This window comes from Scheffersomyces coipomensis, assembly GCF_036884675.1.
Source record: "Scheffersomyces coipomensis strain NRRL Y-17651 chromosome Unknown DFJ63scaffold_4, whole genome shotgun sequence".
NCBI lineage: Eukaryota > Fungi > Ascomycota > Pichiomycetes > Serinales > Debaryomycetaceae > Scheffersomyces > Scheffersomyces coipomensis.
The window spans coordinates 1,756,245-1,774,578 of NW_027042895.1; the positions used below are offsets into that span (position 1 = coordinate 1,756,245).

The following is an 18,334-nucleotide window of genomic DNA, read 5'->3' on the forward strand; positions in this document are numbered from 1 at the left end:
TTTTCTAGATAGTTTTTGGAATTAGAGTTACAATAACTGATAAGCAGAACTATTTCAGTCACCAGGTTTGTTATGAAAAGTCAATAGAGAATTTAAAGAAGACCCTGCAGTTGTGCCTTAAGCATATCTGGATCAGCCGTGTGAAAAGTGTGCTACATCAGTTTATTTATGAAAAATATTACGTTTCTATCTAACGTGCTATTCAAATATATTATTATATGTTAATTGATAATTGTATGGCTTTCATTGGGATTAATAAACACCACAACGATCACTTGCTTGTCTTGCAAGTGCATCAGCTTTCTCGTTTCCTATATTGCCACTATGACCAGGAACATGACAAATCTCCATTGGTTGCCAACCCTTCCTTCTATATTTCACACATATATCTTTATATAATTGATATGTTTCTTGTATTAATTCTTTATTTGCTACATCGAATCCTTTTGAATTTGTCCAGTCATTCTGAATCCATTTATGAACCCAAACATCCATACAATTTTTGATATACATTGAATCAGTCATAATTAAATATTTGATTCCATAATCAAAATAGAACTCTGCTTCTCTCAAAGCATGTCTTAAAGCAAATAATTCAGCTCTTTGATTAGTGGGTCTATTCACCGTTAAGTCATCAACTAAGTCTAAAGGCATACTTGAATTTAAATTAGCACTATGTTCATAATAAACCCCATAACCAGCTCTTGCACTTCGAGTTCCATTACCTGGACAGGCACCATCAATATAAACAGTCCACGTCGAACTTATTTCCCTATCTACTATCCGTACTCCAAGCGCATAATGGCGTACTATATTACTCATATTGTTGCAAGTGAATTTTTGAACGCCGTCAAGACAAAGAAATTCACAAGTGAAATTGACTATTGTATTACAAATGAACTTGAATTTATGATTGAAACTTAATCAAACTCCTCTCCAAAAAGAAATTGCCTTCAAATGTTATATGAATTAATTGAAAAGTGAAAATTATGAAACGTTTTTGAATCAAGAAATATTTTTTTTCCATACAAACCCTAATTAATTAGTGTCGCATGATCGTTAACTATGCATAATAGGATATGATACTGAGTAGTTATGATATATTGATTAATAATTGCTTCACTTTCTTTAACTTCAATAAACACCACAACGAGCACTGGCTTGTCTTGCAAGTGCATCAGCTTTGTCGTTTCCTTCATTGCCACTATGACCAGGTGTATGAAGAATCTGCATTGGAAGCCAATGAAGACTTTCATATAGTATGTTTACCATTTGATATAACCCATATACTTCTTGTATTAATTCTTTATTTGCCACTTCAGATCCTTTCGAATTTATCCAACCGTTTTGACTCCATTTATGACCCCAAACTTCCATACAATTTTTGACATATATTGAATCAGTGATAATTATAAATTTGAAATAATTATCTACCGAGCTATAAGCTAGCTCCAAAGCATGTCTTAAAGCAAATAATTCAGCTCTTTGATTTGTTGGTCTATTCACCCTTAAGTTATCAACTTCGTCTAAAGGAACGCTTGCATTAAGATGTTCTAAAAATAGATAATGAACACCATAACCGGCTCTTGCAGATGATGTACCATTACCGGAACATGATCCATCGATATAGGCAATCCCTGTAAACTTAAACTCAGGATCATCCAACGGATATGAATACAGATCCAGATCCAGGTCCAGGTCCAGGTCCAGGTCCAAATAATTTTGGTGATACGTCATATGGTAATAAGAAAATATAATGTGATAGGAAGAAAGAACTTAAACTTACGTTTGATACTTAATCGAACTCCTCTATCAAGTGGAATAATCTAGCCTTATATGAAATAATACGAATAAAGTGAAAAGTGAAAAGTGAAAAATTTTTGAATCGAGAATTTTTTTTGAAAGGTTTCTTGGCTATTTTAAAGATGATGAACTAAGACTATACCTATAAAATCAACTCATAATCAAGTAATGTCACATGACTGTTAGTTATGTATAATAGTACAGGATAAAGTGAGTAGAAGTTCCTTGTTAATATCTAGTTATATAGATAATATTATTTACTAAAGAATAAAAGTATTTTGCTGCAATAAGTATTACGTAAACTTTGCTGCCTTTGAGAATATCTGGAATAGTCGTGTGCTCATTTTATAAGTAGTGGCTAATTTTAGGTTTAAGATTTAAGCATATTTAGTTACAACTGATATGTACAAATCCTTCAAGAGTTCGTTTTCATATTAGATGTACTTCTGATTGTCTTGTATACTTAGATGTATTGTCTTTCAATTTACTTCATGTTGATGTGATAAAAAATTATTGGATTGAAAGATACTACATAAAATAGTTGCCTAATATTTGAATACGTACTACTCTATATCTATGAAGTCAATATGGAACTGACCTTGTAAAGGTATTCAGAAGTTTAAAATTAAAAATATATTGTGGGGTAATTAAATCATTTATGTAGTAATGATGACAAAAAAATATAAAATTTATGATATTTTTGAATTTGAATTCCGATCTACATGTCTCGATCATAAGCCTTTATAGTTTAGATAAACAGATTAAGAGCCATTCTAAAATGAAATACAATTTGATTGACGAGAATTGGGGGAGATTGAAAGAGATTAACAAACCTCATTTTGTGATCAAAAAGGAGTTCGGAATAATTATAATATGATATTAAAAACTAGAGAAAATTATTCAAAAAAAAAGAGTTAAATAATTAAATCTGTCATCAAACTTTTAATAGAGTTAACTACCATTGCCTGATCTAAGAAAAAAAGGGTTAATTATATAAATATGGTCGGATAAATTGATAAGATATATTTTTTATGATTCATGTCTATTGTTAAGATTGTTCCTATCTGTCATCTATTTAAGTTTAATCTCTAATTATGATCTAATCTTATATCAAATATGGGATTTAGAGAATACGTCATTGCGGAGAGAAGTTGATGTAGTAATCCCAGGGGGAAAACAAAGGGTAATATTGGGGAAATAGGTTGGAGTCAAGAAAAAATTTGAATAAAATGAATTAGTGATTTAATTTTGATTGACTGACGTAGACGTAGAAAACATCAACAAAAATAATTGGATTGAATAATTTATCCGAAAAAATCGCTCTAACTGCATAAACTGTAAAATAGATATATCACTCACAAAGACAATTTCCAAAAAAATAATGAATTTTTAACGTGATTTTTTTTATAGTGCATGATGAACCGGAAAAATTTTACGGGGAGGAGGGGGGACCTTATTGAGACTGAGTTGATTTTTAACTGACTTTCTTTTTTTTTTTTTGACTGCGGTTTTGAACGAAAAAGAGAAATTAACAGCGATGGAGAGAGTGACTACCTAGAAAAAGAAAAAATTCGCATCTCTTGATTGCACTAAAGATATTTAGTATTAATTTAGTAATGAGAATGGAAAGGAATAAGATAAGGATACTATTGAAAGGGGTTTTTAACTGGAAGTTCTGGAACTGGAGGACAAGAAAAACCAACAACAATCCATGGATGAAACCAAATATTACTAAAAACACTAAAAAATTAAAAAAAAAAACACCAGTGAAATAAGTAATTAAAAAACACAAAAAGTTTAAGCATTTACAAGTCGATCTCTCTCAGTAAAAATTATGTAATGCCCACATTCCTACCACAAATTTCCTCCACCTTTGTGGGCGGATAGATCTGGGCCAGGGTTAGTGTAATGAAAACAATGGGCAATTATTAATAATTTTTATGCATCCAACATCAAAAGTTGCATCAAGGTTACACATTACCCATTTTTGATGAGGTAAATAAAATTAATAGAGAAATAATGAATTTACACTATGAATAATCCTTAAACATAGAATGGAAATATCATTAAAAAAAGTACGAGAAGTAATGATATGTCAACCTGATGATGAAATATGGAGTATTCTGTTAAACAGGATAAAAATTTCTTGATTAATGATCAAAAATCACTACGTATAATTAAAAATAATTTACTGGGGTAAACACCTGATAATTATCATCATCACTAAAAAAAAAACAATCAACAAAGAAGTAGTTATTATATAGTTTTGGATTTTGAAATTCTTGGATTTTGACATCATTCGTTTGTAAGGTCTCATGATGTAAAATGGTTGATGGGGCCACTTAAGTATTGCGGTGTAGATGTCTATGGGGGGAAAATTATGCTCCGAAGAAATTAATTTCCATTTTCGAGCATTTTTTTTATTTTTCAACATTTCAACATATAAAGAATAATATAAATAGGGTACAATAATTTCCAAATTTGATTTATTGTATATTTCATCTCATCTCATCTCTGTATTGGATATTTATTCCTCGTGTCAATCATTTATTAGACTCAATTACTACTACTATTACTCCTCCTTCATTTGTAGAATATCATATATAACTTCAATTATATTTCCCCCAATTCTACTTTCCCTAAAAAATTTTATATTTATTAGACAGACTCATTTCAAAACATTTACAAATTATTTTTCACATATATACATCCATAACAATTATCATTCAATATGAATACTGATTTAAAAATCGCTGTTGACGAAGTCGTCAAGAATTTCCAAGTTGATAAAGAATTCCTTATTAAAGCCACTGATGAATTTGTTGATTCTATGGTTAATGGTTTAAAAACTGATGTTCCTGTTAAGGAATATATGCCAATGATTCCAACTTATGTTACTGGTATTCCAAATGGTAAAGAAACTGGGTTATTCTTAGCTGCTGATTTAGGTGGTACCAATTTCAGAGTTTGTTCTATTCATTTAAAAGGTGATCATACTTTTGATTTAAAACAATCTAAATCTGAAATTCCAAAAGAATTTATGCAAGGTTCTTCTGCTAATGATTTATTTGCTTATTTAGCTTTAAAAGTTAAAGATTTCTTAGATGAACATCATCAAGGTAGTAAATCTAATGAAAAATTAAAATTAGGTTTTACTTTTAGTTTCCCTGTTAATCAAACTGGTTTAAATAGAGGTACTTTAATTAGATGGACTAAAGGTTTTGATTTACCTGATTGTGTTGATAAAGATGTGGTTGAATTATTACAAACCAATTTAGATTTATTAAAAACTAATGTTCATTGTGCTGCTTTAGCCAATGATACTGTTGGTACTTTATTATCTAGAGCTTATTCAAATAATCCTGAAAAATCAAATGCTCATACTGTTATTGGTGCTATTTTTGGTACTGGTACTAATGGGGCTTATTTTGAAACTTTAGAAAATATTCCAAAATTAAAAGGTGTTGTTGAAGGTATTAAAGGTATGGTTGTTAATACTGAATGGGGTTCATTTGATAATACTCTTAAAATTTCTCCAAATACTAAATATGATCAAATTGTTGATAAAGAAACTGCTAATGTTGGTTATCATTTATTTGAAAAGAGAATCTCTGGTATGTTCTTGGGTGAATTATTAAGAGTTGTTCTTATGGATTTATTTGATAGATCATTAGTATTTGAAGAATTATATAAACAAAGAGGTGGATCATTACCTCATAGATTAACTGAACCATGGTTAATTTCTGGTGAAGTTTTATCATATTTGGAAATTGATGATTCAACTGATTTGAAAATGTCTCAATTAGTATTGGAAAATCATTTAAGATTACCAACCACTAAAGAAGAAAGATTAGCCATTCAAGCTGTTACTAGAGCCATTTCTCATAGAGCTGCTTTCCTTTCTGCTATTCCATTAGCTGCCATTGTTAAAAAGGTTAAAGATCAATATAAAGATTGTACTAAAGATTTTGAAGTTGGTTGTGATGGTTCAGTGGTTGAATTCTATCCAGGTTTCCAAGCTAAAATCTTAGAAGCTGTTGCTTTAATTGATCCATTAGAAGGTTCTTCCAAAAAGATTCATATTAGAATCGCTAAAGATGGTAGTGGTGTTGGTGCTGCATTATGTGCTTCTGTTGCTAAATAAGTAACTGTTTGACATGTACAAAAAATTCTATTTTATAAAAACCCAACAATGATATTGGAAAAACTAAACTTCAAGTAAATAAAATTAATATGCATTTTACGATTAATGACACTTTTTTTTATCATATTTTCAAATTAGCTTGACTTTATATATATATATATTACTATTTTTCTTGTTTTGTATTAAAAGAACTGAAAATCCCCCAAAAAAAATCCCCAAATATTACTTTTAGTGTTCTTCTTGCATATTGTCTTATTACAGATATTTGTTTCTTACTTCTTTATACTTTTCTCTTCTCCAAGTTTATATTTTTTACCAAATATACCTATTTTAGTATATCCTTTTTAAGTTTAATCCAATTTAGCTGTAAAATTGTGCCTTAAAATTGCAAATCGTAAAAAAAAAACTACGACATGAAATGCGGCACGGTTGGACATAAACCAATGCGACATTTTTTTCATTCGGTGACACTCCACGAAAAGTTTTTGATCCCAACTTTAATATTACTGATTTAACACATGATGATGAAATTAATTATTGATCAACCTTCAATTGGATTTAAACTCTCAATTGAATTGATATCAGGTTTCGAATAGTTAGAACAGAAGTAATAAGTATCTCATTAATCATGATATTCCCTAAATACCTTCTATCAATTGCATTGCTTTCAAAGGTTGCATTCGCAATCATACCTAATGTACCACCTCCACCAGCAGAAGGATTCGATTCAACCACAAAACATGATGAACCAGGTCCTTTATCATTACCAAACTTGTTAAATATAGATAAAATATCCACGTTGGAATCAAATTGGAAAACGTTTGGTAATATCAAACTTGATACTGGTCGTTTATTAATAGATGCAACTGAAGATGGGTTTGGAAGTATTTGGTCAATTCCATCATTACCTGATACTGCTAAAGAATGGACGGTTGAATTAGTATTCAGATCTACTGGTACTGCTCAAGATCTTCAATTTTTCAATACCAATGGTTTATCATTATTCTTAGTTGATGAAAAGAATACTCTTACCATTAATAAAGAACATAATCAAAATTTTGGTGGTCCATTAAATTATGATGGTTTCCAATTCTTAATAAATAATAAGGATATCAAAGGTTTAAAGATCTTTAATAGTGATAGATCAAAAGCTATAACGAATGAATTAACTGGAACCATTGGTCATTGTTCCTTTAACTTTTTGGATTCTCTGGTTCCATTTACTTTAAGAATATCTTATTCTGCCGTTAAAGCATGGTTTAAAGTTCAAGTCGATAATAACTTATGTTTTAAAACTGATCAAATTCAAATTCCAACTAATATTAATGATTTCAAACTTGGTATAACCGGTAGTTCTCAATCCAATGAAATATTTGAAATTTTGAAATTCAATGTATATGATCATTTAATCGGTGATGCTATTGATGATCATGGATTACTTTCTGATGGACAAGTCGTAGCATATGAAACCGTTACCAAAGGTTCTGATGAAGAAGAAGAAATTGCTACTCCAGGTGTTATCCGTGAATCACTTATGGAAAAGAGCAGAAAATTAGTTGAAGATCAATTGAAAAAAGAAGGACATATATCTTCATCATCAGATTATGATACTATTCTTAATGAAATCTTGATAAACTTACAAAACATTCAAGCTAGAATCTCCACTTTAGATAAAAACGAAGATTATGATATCAAACAATTAGACACATCTCTTGGAAAAGTAACTAATATTCTTGTCCAACAACATGAAGTTCTTGGCAAATTAAGTTCCAGTATAGAAACATTCCAAACCAGTATTACAGAACAATTTTCTCAAATGTTAGGAGCCATCTCAAAATTAAATGAAAAAGTTATTGGAGAAGTTAGAGAACAACATTATGGAATGGAAGAAATTTCTAAAAAAGTCGATTTATTAATGAATAATCATAAAGAACTTACTTATCAATATGAAAAACTGTCAACTGATTCTAGTAATACCACTGCTGAATTATCAAAATATTATCTTGATGCTACTATCAGATGGGTATTGGTTCCACTTTTAATTGTCGCCATTGTACTTATCGTAGTTTTAAATAAACTTAGAAAAGAAGTTAAACATTCAAAGATGCTTTAGGTTAATAAATAAGGAATACAGTATAGATAGCTGATATTAACCGCATGAATATATATATATATTTAAAAAGCATTTATGTACATTATATAATAATAAATCATTTAATCAATCAACATTAATAACATCTCTTTTATTAATGGGGGTTGATCCCTTTTTACTATTGTTAAAGTCTGAAATTTCATTCTCCTTGTCAGAATAAATCTTACGTAATGAAGTATCTGAATCATAAGGATTAGCCTTGTCTTTAGATGGTGTATTAGGACTTGATACACTCGATGATACAACTGTGAATTTCTTCTTATCGGTTAAGACAGTATTTAATTTTCTTTTCACAGGTGATGTCGATCTTCTTAATGTAGTATGACCTGATTTAGATGGAGTAGGTGGAGCGGGGGAACTATTATCATCACTGGAATCGAATGAATCGGAAGATCCATCTTTGGCTTTAATATTGTCACTACTTTGACTATTTGATGGTTGAATCTTCTTTGGTAATGGTTTATTGGTATTAGGAACCGATGATGATGATGATGATTTATTTCTAATGGAGGAGAATATTTGTTGACGATAATCATATAAATCATTAATCAATTCTAATAAATGTCTATCAGTTGCCACACTGGCATAATGTTCATCATCAATCTTTGGTCTATGTAATAAATCACTAAAATCCTTTAATAATTTAGCTTTGAAATTTTCAGCTAATTCCACATGTTTCTTACCAATTATCTTTATAAGATGATCAATATGAAGTAAGATGGTATCCAAAGTTGCTAAATTACAAGTATTAACTTCTTTAAGAACATTGATTAAACCGTTTAATCTACTTTGTAAAGCATCATGACCTGAATTTTGGGCATAAATGGCTCTAATCAATGCAAAACTTTCTTCAGGGATAACTGATTCAGGTAATTCCAAAAGATATAATTTTAAGACATTTGTTACAGCAATTGGTTCAGATGAAACCAATTCAGCTTTAATATTTTCTAATCCAGATACTTTATTTAATTTGAATCTTAAAGCATGTACTGTCTTTAAACTGACTGGTCCTGTCCATAATTCAATAATTTTTCCATCATCAGCTAATATTTTATAGGTCTTATCAAGGTAGGACATAATGGCTTGAATTATAAATGGTAAAACTCTATTATCAATATCTGATCTTGTCAGTAATTTTATACCAAATGTTTCTTCTGGTTTTGAAAAATAATTTTCAAATGTCATAACTTGAGGTCTGAAAGAACCTGTTGAATTAGATTCAATTAAAAAGTTTAAATCTTGTTGAGGTTTAATCGTTTCTTCAAGGATTTCTAAATTCTTAAATGATCTTTCCATTTCATCAATTCTATGAGATATACAATTTAAAAATTCATGAGTTAAATGTTTTATAACACTTGATCTATTAAATTCACTTCTTTGTACATCACTTAAATTTTCAATTACAATTTCTTCATATTGACATCTAACAATATCAAATTTTTGAACTGCTTCTTTATAATCATTTTCCAATCTTCTGACATCCACGGTTAATTTAGGATATTGAGTGATATCAGTTTCATCTATTGTCCCCACCATACCCATTTGTTCAAGGATGGATGCGGCATTTGTGATACGTGTTCCTTCATTAGCGGTGGGAGCTTTTAATTTTGTAATTTCAAACACAATTGGTTTCCATTGATAATAATATTGAGATGAATTAACAAAGTTAGCCCCAATACCTGCTGTTTTTATAAAATCATAATCTAATAAATCTTGACCGAATTTTTCTGCTTTTGAAATATTTTTTTCAATATTTGGTAAATTATCCAATACCCATTGAGTAATGGATATACCGGACAGGACATTATTATAAGTGATATAAAAGTTATTCTTATGAGTACTTAATTCAATGGAAGTTATCATTTTAGTTAATAAGACTTTTAATTCATTAATATCATATTCATCACCAGCAATATAATAAGTTTTATCTTGTTCATCATCACGTAAATTAAGATATTCATTGAATTCAAAGTTTAATTGTTCTTCAGAGAAGTTTTCTCTAAAGATTTCTAAACTTCTGGCTTTAGTAAAGTATTTACTTCTTATTTGTAAAGCATTCTTTTTCAGTTTCTTAAATTCTTCTAATTTTTCAAATATTTTCCGTTTCGAAACATTGATTTTCTCTCTATGTTCATCAGTTGATTTCACCAATGGTTCTAAAACATTATCATTGATCCTTGACGCTATAGACATATGATAAGAACCTTGTTCCTTAAAGTTTTCATTAAAGATTTGAAATGCAGTTTTGGTAGTTGAAATGAATTCATCATTATAAAGACGATTATCCCGTTTTTTAATAGATTCATCGCTAGCATTGAGTTGACTACCATATGAATATTCCAGATCGATTCTAGCTTGAACTAATTGAATGAATGAATCATTCTCTTGAATCCCTCCTTGAAGTTGATCAAACAACTTACGAAACCCCAGTTCATAATCACTAGTCCAAAAACTATCATAAAACGAAGATCTCAGCATGGCAAAAATTAAGAAAGACAGACAAACAAACGTTATTCAACTGTAATGAGTCTTACTATCTGAGTATATATGAGAATATTTTTTAATCAAGTTTGTATAACAAGGATCCAATGAATCAATTATGAATTGAACCTAATTATAGCATCAAATTACGTTTTAAGTTTCTATTTTTTGATTTTGAATCAAAACAAAAATTCTCGTCTGTAACATGCAAAAATAAATGGATATAACCTGTAAATATCGCGTTTTACAGTTTACCCCTGAGATTTCAATATTTACAGATTAGACCTTCATATCCAACATGTAAAAATGGTTAAAATGCAAAAATTATTTTTTTACATGTTAGTTGTAACATATTGCTGGTTTTATCAAAAAAAAAAGTATGGTTTTAAAAATTTGAAATTGGTATTAAAATCCAGCTATCAATCAATCATAATTAAACAATCATCCCCGTACAAAATAATCAAAAGATATAGAAGGTTTGGACCATGGAGACAGAGTATCAGAATGAGGATCCTTCCACCCCTCCTCCTTGTAAAAGGAAAGAGTCCAATTGTGTTAGGAGTCCCCCAAGACGTTTCTCCTTGGATGCGTTAAATACACCAATTAGTATTACCAAGAACACCACCCATCATCATCACAATCATCAACATCATCATCACCAGCCATCATCTCAAATACATAAGAGACATGGTACTAGGAACTCGATGTCGAGTACCAATTCAAGTTCAAGTCTATCGATTTATTTATTAAGTCCTGGATTCACACCACATAAAACTATCAAATCTCCTAAATGGAAGAGGAATTCCCAAGATATGAAAGTAGGTTCATTATTATCATCTACCAACATAACTACGCCAAGTACGATGGCATCAACTTCATCTCCTACCCATTCTTTGATTACAAAATCCCCAATACAAGGCTCGATTCGTAAACTGACGATTGGAAGTGGGAGATCTTCTAGCATACCAATTTTTCCAAGTTTTGAGTTCATTGAACCAGAAGATAATATCAATATACCCGGTGAAATAGATATTTCTGAAACTCCACAAACACCGATAAGGAATATTAAGACTAATCGGGAAGTGAATCAATGGCTTGAGAATGCCAAAGGGGTTGAAGCGGGGAGAATGTTTGCTCATCAGTATGAACAAGAGCCAGAAGAGGAAGATGAAGATCAAGATGATTCAGAAGAGGAAGAAAAAGACGCGATACGACAATACCTTGGACTTACTAAGAGACGTGATTTAGAGAACCCATTTATAGAATCTATTTCTTCATCATCTCCTATACGAAAATTATCCACACCACCATCATCATCATCACAAATATCGAATCCATTTATTCATGATCCCATCGATTATTCAACTCATATAGAACTCATTAAATCAAATGGTCAAAAGGTGGTTAAAGAATTACCTACTAGTTTAAAATCCATCAAACCTAAACGATTGAATTTTAGTAGTTTCAATACCCTCTCACCACCACCTTCATCAATTTCATCATCATCATTATTTACATCTCCATTTAACACAATCAAGAGAAATCAAATTAGTCAAGATATAAGTTCGAAATATATTAATAAGAATCTTAATGGTTTATTCATTAAACCTAAGAATATCCCTGATTTTGAAATATTTAATGATGATAATAATAATTTTAATGACAATGACAATGATAACCACCATGATAATGAATAATCTGAGCTACAACTAGTTTAAATTTATATATAATTTATATATTCAATTAATTAATTTAATAATAATACAATGTTTTTTTTTAATTTAATTTAATTTAATTTAATTTAATTTATTCATATCTAAATTTCTTTAAATTATCCCAACCAATAGCATTTGAATTAGGTAATTTAACAATTTCAATTCGATTTAATAATTCCGGATTATTCTTATCAGCATAAGTAGTTACATAACGGATTGGTTTCTTTATAGATGGGATATCATCTTCATTTAATTGTTGATCTTGTCTTAAATCAGGAGGTAAATGATTAGTAATTTCAGGATGGAAAGAAGGTAAAGTGAATCTTGATAATACATCAAGTTGAGGAGTTTCAGTTGGTAATGGTGGTGGAACCGGTTTTAATAATTCTTTATCTATTTCAAATTGAGATGTTAAAGCTTGTTCTCTTTCTAAAATATCATCAAAATTGGGTGGTTCAATTAATGAAGATGAATCCGAACCTGTTCCAACGAATGGATCATTAAATGTTGATTCTAATTCATTTTGTCTTTTCTTTTCTTCATATTCCTTTTGACGTTGAATTCTTTCATGTTTTAAACTTTCCAAGTTACCATTTAATTCAATAATTAATTGTTGTAAATCTTCTTGTCTCTTTTTTTCATTTTCATGCCATAATTGTTTTTGATTAATTTCATCTTGTCTAGTTTCAAGTTCTAATTTTTCTTGATTTAACGATTTTAATTGTTCAAAATCAGTTAATTTAAATTTATAATAATTTTCCCAAGTTTCTTCACTAATTTCTCTATAACTATTAATTAATAAATTAAATTGTAAATTATTATGTAACATTTCTAAATTAACATAATCTTCAGTATATTTTCTTTGTTTGGATAATACGGATTCAACATATTCTTTATTAAATTTTTCAAATAATAATCCTTTTAAACCTTGATTATATCTTTGTTTATGATTTTTAAAACTAGAAGCTTTATGAGGATGATGAATATTTTTATTATTAATAAGATGAATTTTATTAATTCGATTCATTAAAGCGGCATCTTTATAGTTCCCTGATCCTGGACCTCTATAACTCTTGGTATAATAATATTTAGTATGATGATAATCATTATCACCATTAAAGATCAATTGTTTAACATGATTTGGCATTTTAATATTTTCAGTAAATAAAAAGGAAGAATTTGAAGTAGAATTAATCTTTTTAAGATTAAAAGATGAAGATGAAGCTGATCCAGTACCAGTAGTTGGAGTTCCTAAATTAGATCCAATACCAGCTGCTGCGGCAGCAGCTGCTGCACTAATATATTGTTGATTTGATGTAATATAATAATTTGGAACTTTACATAAATGATTAATATTAAATTCAGGAATATAACCTTGACCTGGTATAGCAGATTCAGTCAAATCAATTGAATTGGGATCAATATTGATATTATGTTTCTTTGATTTCCCAATTGGTTTTCTAAATCTTTTCTTTTCAACTTCATGAGATTTAATATTATTTAATTCTGAATCATCTTGATTTCTATAGATTAATTCACGATCACTAAAGGTTAATTTTGAATTGGGTAAGAATTTATATGGAGATGATAATGATTTATAGTAGTTTAATTTAGTGATTGGATTTAATGAATTGAAGGCAGAATGATTTAATTGAATGGTAGAGCCCACTATACCATATTGAGGAAATGCTTGACTTATAGTTACTTTTTCCAAAGCATTTGAAGAGTTGTGGTGTTTATGATGATGATGATGTTTATTAGAAGTTGGTTGATCTTCCGATAAAGATGGGGTTAACTTTCTCTTTTTAGCCACAATTTTCCCATCTTCATCATCGTCATCGTCGTCATCATCATCTTCATCATCATCATCGTCGTCTTCATCTTCATCATCATCGTCGTCGTCATCGTCGTCTTCATCGTCTTCATCCTCTTCACTCTTATTACGTACCCCACTATCCTTTTTAACGAGTAACTCTTGTTGTTGTTGTTTAACTTGAGATATGATAAAGTCAGGAGGATTTTGATTTATAAACACATCCTTATTATTAATAATGGCATATATGGTAGACAACTTACTATAGAATAAACTGAAATTAACATCTTTAGCGCTGATAAGATTATGAGATAATAGTTCTTGATTTAATTCAGGTTTGGAATTATAAATTAAATCCAGTTTTGATAATTTCGATTGTTTGATTAATTTAATAATCAATTGATAAGATGATGGGAAATTCCACACCAGGGCCAAATCCTTAATCAATACGTAATAGTTATCATCTCCATCATCAAGTTTAAAGATAGGTATACCTAATTTATGAGACTGTATTAAGTCATGTAGTTCCTGTTGAAGATTATTAGTCTGTGGTGGTGGTGGTGGAGGTGTAATATCCAAGACGGTTGAGTTTATAGAATGTGTGGTATCAGCCAGCAAGGGAATGGATGGATGAATTACCTCTATCGATACCATCCTCTTAAGTTTGATTGATTGATTGATTGATTGATTGATGGAAATATGGTTCGTGCTGCCAAACTGAACTGGTTCAAGTTGTTTTCAAGTTGGTTGTAAATATAAGTTTTTGAACATCGCCACACGACCTTCCACTTCCTCCTCCCACTCACCCAAAAGGGGTCGTGTCTTTTAACAAAGAGAACACAAATCACTTTTTCCTCTCAATTTTGATTGATTGATTAAACCAATTAAGCTGAACAATTCGATTCAATCATAGTTAATTACTTTAATCATCTTGTTAAATCAGATCTCACGAAGAAAGATAAGATAGAACGACATAAGGCAAGATGGGTTTATCAATTTCTAAATTATTATCGGGACTTTTTGGTCGTAAAGAAATGAGAATTTTAATGGTTGGTTTAGATGCTGCTGGTAAAACTACTATTTTATATAAATTAAAATTAGGAGAGATTGTTACTACTATTCCAACCATTGGTTTCAATGTTGAAACTGTGGAATATAAGAATATTAGTTTTACAGTATGGGATGTTGGTGGTCAAGATAAAATTAGACCATTATGGAGATATTATTTTCAAAATACTCAAGGGATTATCTTTGTAGTTGATTCTAATGATAGAGATAGAATTAGTGAAGCAAGAGAAGAATTACAACAAATGTTAAATGAAGATGAATTAAGAGATGCATTATTATTAGTATTTGCCAATAAACAAGATTTACCAAATGCTATGAATGCTGCTGAAATCACGGAAAAATTAGGTTTACATTCAATTAGACAAAGACCATGGTATATTCAAGCTACTTGTGCTACTACTGGTGATGGTTTATATGAAGGGTTAGAATGGTTATCCACCAATTTAAAGAAACAATAAGTTTCTTTAACTGGTTTTAAATGATTGATGGTTTTGAATTGAATTGAATTTTATTTCACTTTACGTGATTGTTATTAATATTGATGTATACTATTACTTCAAAAGAAAAGTTATAAAGTGAATGGAATCAATCAATTCAAATCAAATCAATCAAATCAATTTAAAGAACTTCCGTCCTATCCCATGCCCCCCTAAAAAACAAAAACATCTAAGAGATCAATTGTATAACTAAATTTTTTCATCATATTTTTAATTCATCATTATCATTTATTTTATATTATATTATAATAAAATCTTTATTTTTATCTTTTTCCTTTTCCATTCCGTTTTTTTTATTATTCAATCAGTTTTATCATCATCCTTATCATCCATCAATCTACATGTTTCATTTATTTAAGATCAGATCATCCAGTTCAATTCAATTCAATTTTCATTAAATCTCTCTCTATCTCTCTTATTCTTTTTTTTTTTTTATATCAATAGATTCCAATCGGATCTGATCTAAAGTAATGAATGAACTACAAGAGACACAAGATGATAAACTATGGAAGAAAGTAAAAAGAGTATTTATATATATATCTTTTGAATAACTAAATAATTAACTACCAAATTAACTAATTAATCTTTTTCTACCATTTTTATTAACATAATTTAATAAATATTATATTGTTCCATAAATAAATCATTTTAGACTTTACTAAACTTACGGGATGGAATAGGATATTAAAAATATCTCTCCTTTATTCATCCACCCATCCCAATAATTATTATTATTATTAAACTGATAAAAAGTTCCCCCTTTTTTTTTTCAAAAGCTTTGATCTGAAAAATTCGAAGTTGTATTGCGGTATGGATCACTTCCCCATTAGGCAATATTTTCACTATTTTATCAGATTTATATAGTTAGAGTATGTTCTATTAACAGTTAAGTAATAGTAATTAACAGTATACTAACCTTATAGATTATTCAATTGAAGTTGACTAGTGACTCTCGATCTAGAGGTGTTTATTTGCAATTTTTGATTTTGATTTAAGTATTGAATTGGTTGATTTAGCTTTTAGATCAATATGAAAGCTATCTCTCATAGTTAATTTACGAATGCATGTGAGGTTGGTTGATTGATTAACCTTAATTGATTATCGCCCTTAATAGTCAAATAACACCAAATGAAACTTATTACTACTATCACACCCAATTGAATCAATTGTAAAAGTTAGAATTAAGTGGGAATTGACATATATTTATCAAATGGATTTAATCCTTTTAAAGTTACAAACTTTAACCAACGGCTTTTAGACATGTAATGTAAATTATAATTATAATTGGAACTGTTAGTCTACCCCATACTGAAAACTTCTCCACCTATTGATTAATACCCTGTTCTTCTTCTTTACAATTCCATTTAATTTAAAAGGGTAATGATCGGAATTATGTAAAATCGGTTAGTAGACAAACTGGTAGAGAAAGTCCGATAACCCAGTTAGGTGTACACACTAATTGACAATTCTATGCTTATTATTATTAAAGTTATCCTGCTGCTCCTCCTCCTCCTCCTCCTTTAAGTTACATCCTATAGTTACATAGTAATTCTATTAAGGTTCGGTAATTCATCGTTATCATTGTGGCTAAACTACTACTGATAGTAGCAGAAGATAAAATTATCGTTTAACCGAGGCAAGTCTCATACTTTTTTTTTTGGGTGAGAATCCCATCCCCACAATTTGATTCAACTGGAATCTCTATAAATATCAATATCAATATCCAATGATGAATAACTAACCATTCTTCCTTATCCTAAGTTACATTAACAAATACAATCACAATGTCTGAAGGTCAAGATATCTTATATGAAGTTAGAGGTAAAGTTACCATCATCACTTTAAATCTTCCTGATAAATTAAATGCTTTAAATGGAGCTCAATATAATTTATTAGGTAAATTAGTTGAAAGAGCTGATAAAGAAGAAGATACTATTATTACTTTACTTCAAGCTACGGGACGTTATTTCAGTGCTGGTGCCAATGTGGCTGATAAAAATTTATCCAGTGTTGATCCATCAACTCTTTTCAGTCATGAATATTGGTTAGCTAATTTTGTTGCAAGAAATGTTTGGTTAACTGATTTATTTCATAATCATAGAAAAATCTTAGCTGCTGCTGTTAATGGTCCTGTTATTGGATTATCAACTGCTTTATTAGCTTTATGTGATTTAATCTATGTTAAAGATACTACTAAATTCTTTTTATTAGCTCCATTTGCTAATTTAGGTTTAGTAGCTGAAGGGGCTTCATCATCAACTTTATTCCTTAGATTAGGATGGTCAAAATCAGCTGAAGCTTTATTATTAGCTAGACCTATTAAAGGAGAAGAATTAGAAAGAATTGGATTTATTAATAAATCTTATAATGGACAATTTTCAACCACTGAAGAATTTAATCAACATGTTCATGATGAATTAGTATCTCAAGTTGAAAATTTACATGAAGATTCAATCTATCAAAATAAAGAATTATTAAAAGCTCAAAGAGATCAATTGATTACTTCATCCAATTCAAGAGAAGTTACAAGAGGATTATATAAATGGCTTGATGGTATTCCTCAATCAAGATTTGTTCAAATGAGTCAAAAGGAAAGAAAACATAAATTTTAGTATGGTATGTGTGCTTAGACAGTTATTCTTTATAGTTAGATCTATGTTA

General features: G+C 29.5%; 9 protein-coding genes across 9 annotated transcripts; 5 read left to right on the forward strand and 4 right to left on the reverse strand. All coding sequences in view use genetic code 12, as the record gives it.

Annotated features, from left to right (window-relative positions):
- Window positions 1-20: 20 nt before the first annotated feature.
- DFJ63DRAFT_170486 (ribonuclease H family protein) lies at window positions 21-978 on the reverse strand. Its single transcript, XM_064903723.1, has one exon. It carries the CDS (start codon window positions 820-822, stop codon window positions 253-255), a length of 570 nt encoding a protein of 189 aa, XP_064762090.1. The 5' UTR covers window positions 823-978; the 3' UTR covers window positions 21-252.
- Window positions 979-1,134: 156 nt separating this feature from the next.
- On the reverse strand, window positions 1,135-1,737 carry DFJ63DRAFT_313872 (ribonuclease H family protein; the record flags this gene model as incomplete). Its single annotated transcript, XM_064906254.1, has 1 exon — window positions 1,135-1,737. One exon carries the CDS (start codon window positions 1,735-1,737, stop codon window positions 1,135-1,137), a length of 603 nt encoding a protein of 200 aa, XP_064762091.1.
- A 2,648-nt stretch (window positions 1,738-4,385) lies between these two features.
- GLK1 (glucokinase) lies at window positions 4,386-6,261 on the forward strand. Its single transcript, XM_064903732.1, has one exon. The coding sequence runs from the start codon at window positions 4,535-4,537 to the stop codon at window positions 5,945-5,947; it is 1,413 nt and encodes a 470-aa protein (XP_064762092.1). The 5' UTR covers window positions 4,386-4,534; the 3' UTR covers window positions 5,948-6,261.
- Window positions 6,262-6,575: 314 nt separating this feature from the next.
- EMP46 (Emp46p) lies at window positions 6,576-8,060 on the forward strand (the record flags this gene model as incomplete). Its single annotated transcript, XM_064908312.1, has 1 exon — window positions 6,576-8,060. The coding sequence occupies one exon, from the start codon at window positions 6,576-6,578 to the stop codon at window positions 8,058-8,060; it is 1,485 nt and encodes a 494-aa protein (XP_064762093.1).
- A 105-nt stretch (window positions 8,061-8,165) lies between these two features.
- DFJ63DRAFT_336050 (uncharacterized protein) lies at window positions 8,166-10,577 on the reverse strand (the record flags this gene model as incomplete). The annotated part of the gene is made up of 1 exon (XM_064908313.1): window positions 8,166-10,577. The coding sequence occupies one exon, from the start codon at window positions 10,575-10,577 to the stop codon at window positions 8,166-8,168; it is 2,412 nt and encodes an 803-aa protein (XP_064762094.1).
- A 244-nt stretch (window positions 10,578-10,821) lies between these two features.
- Window positions 10,822-12,306, forward strand: DFJ63DRAFT_170493 (uncharacterized protein). The gene has a single exon (XM_064903724.1). The coding sequence runs from the start codon at window positions 11,066-11,068 to the stop codon at window positions 12,275-12,277; it is 1,212 nt and encodes a 403-aa protein (XP_064762095.1). The 5' UTR covers window positions 10,822-11,065; the 3' UTR covers window positions 12,278-12,306.
- A 56-nt stretch (window positions 12,307-12,362) lies between these two features.
- Window positions 12,363-15,225, reverse strand: DFJ63DRAFT_319550 (uncharacterized protein; the record flags this gene model as incomplete). Its single annotated transcript, XM_064907073.1, has 1 exon — window positions 12,363-15,225. A coding segment is annotated over exon 1 (2,372 nt), but the record flags the coding sequence as incomplete, so codon positions are not given.
- Window positions 15,092-15,634, forward strand: ARF1 (Arf1p; the record flags this gene model as incomplete). Its single annotated transcript, XM_064906255.1, has 1 exon — window positions 15,092-15,634. One exon carries the CDS (start codon window positions 15,092-15,094, stop codon window positions 15,632-15,634), a length of 543 nt encoding a protein of 180 aa, XP_064762097.1.
- A 1,823-nt stretch (window positions 15,635-17,457) lies between these two features.
- ECI1 (dodecenoyl-CoA isomerase) lies at window positions 17,458-18,285 on the forward strand (the record flags this gene model as incomplete). Its single annotated transcript, XM_064906256.1, has 1 exon — window positions 17,458-18,285. One exon carries the CDS (start codon window positions 17,458-17,460, stop codon window positions 18,283-18,285), a length of 828 nt encoding a protein of 275 aa, XP_064762098.1.
- Between the last annotated feature and the right edge of the window lie 49 nt (window positions 18,286-18,334).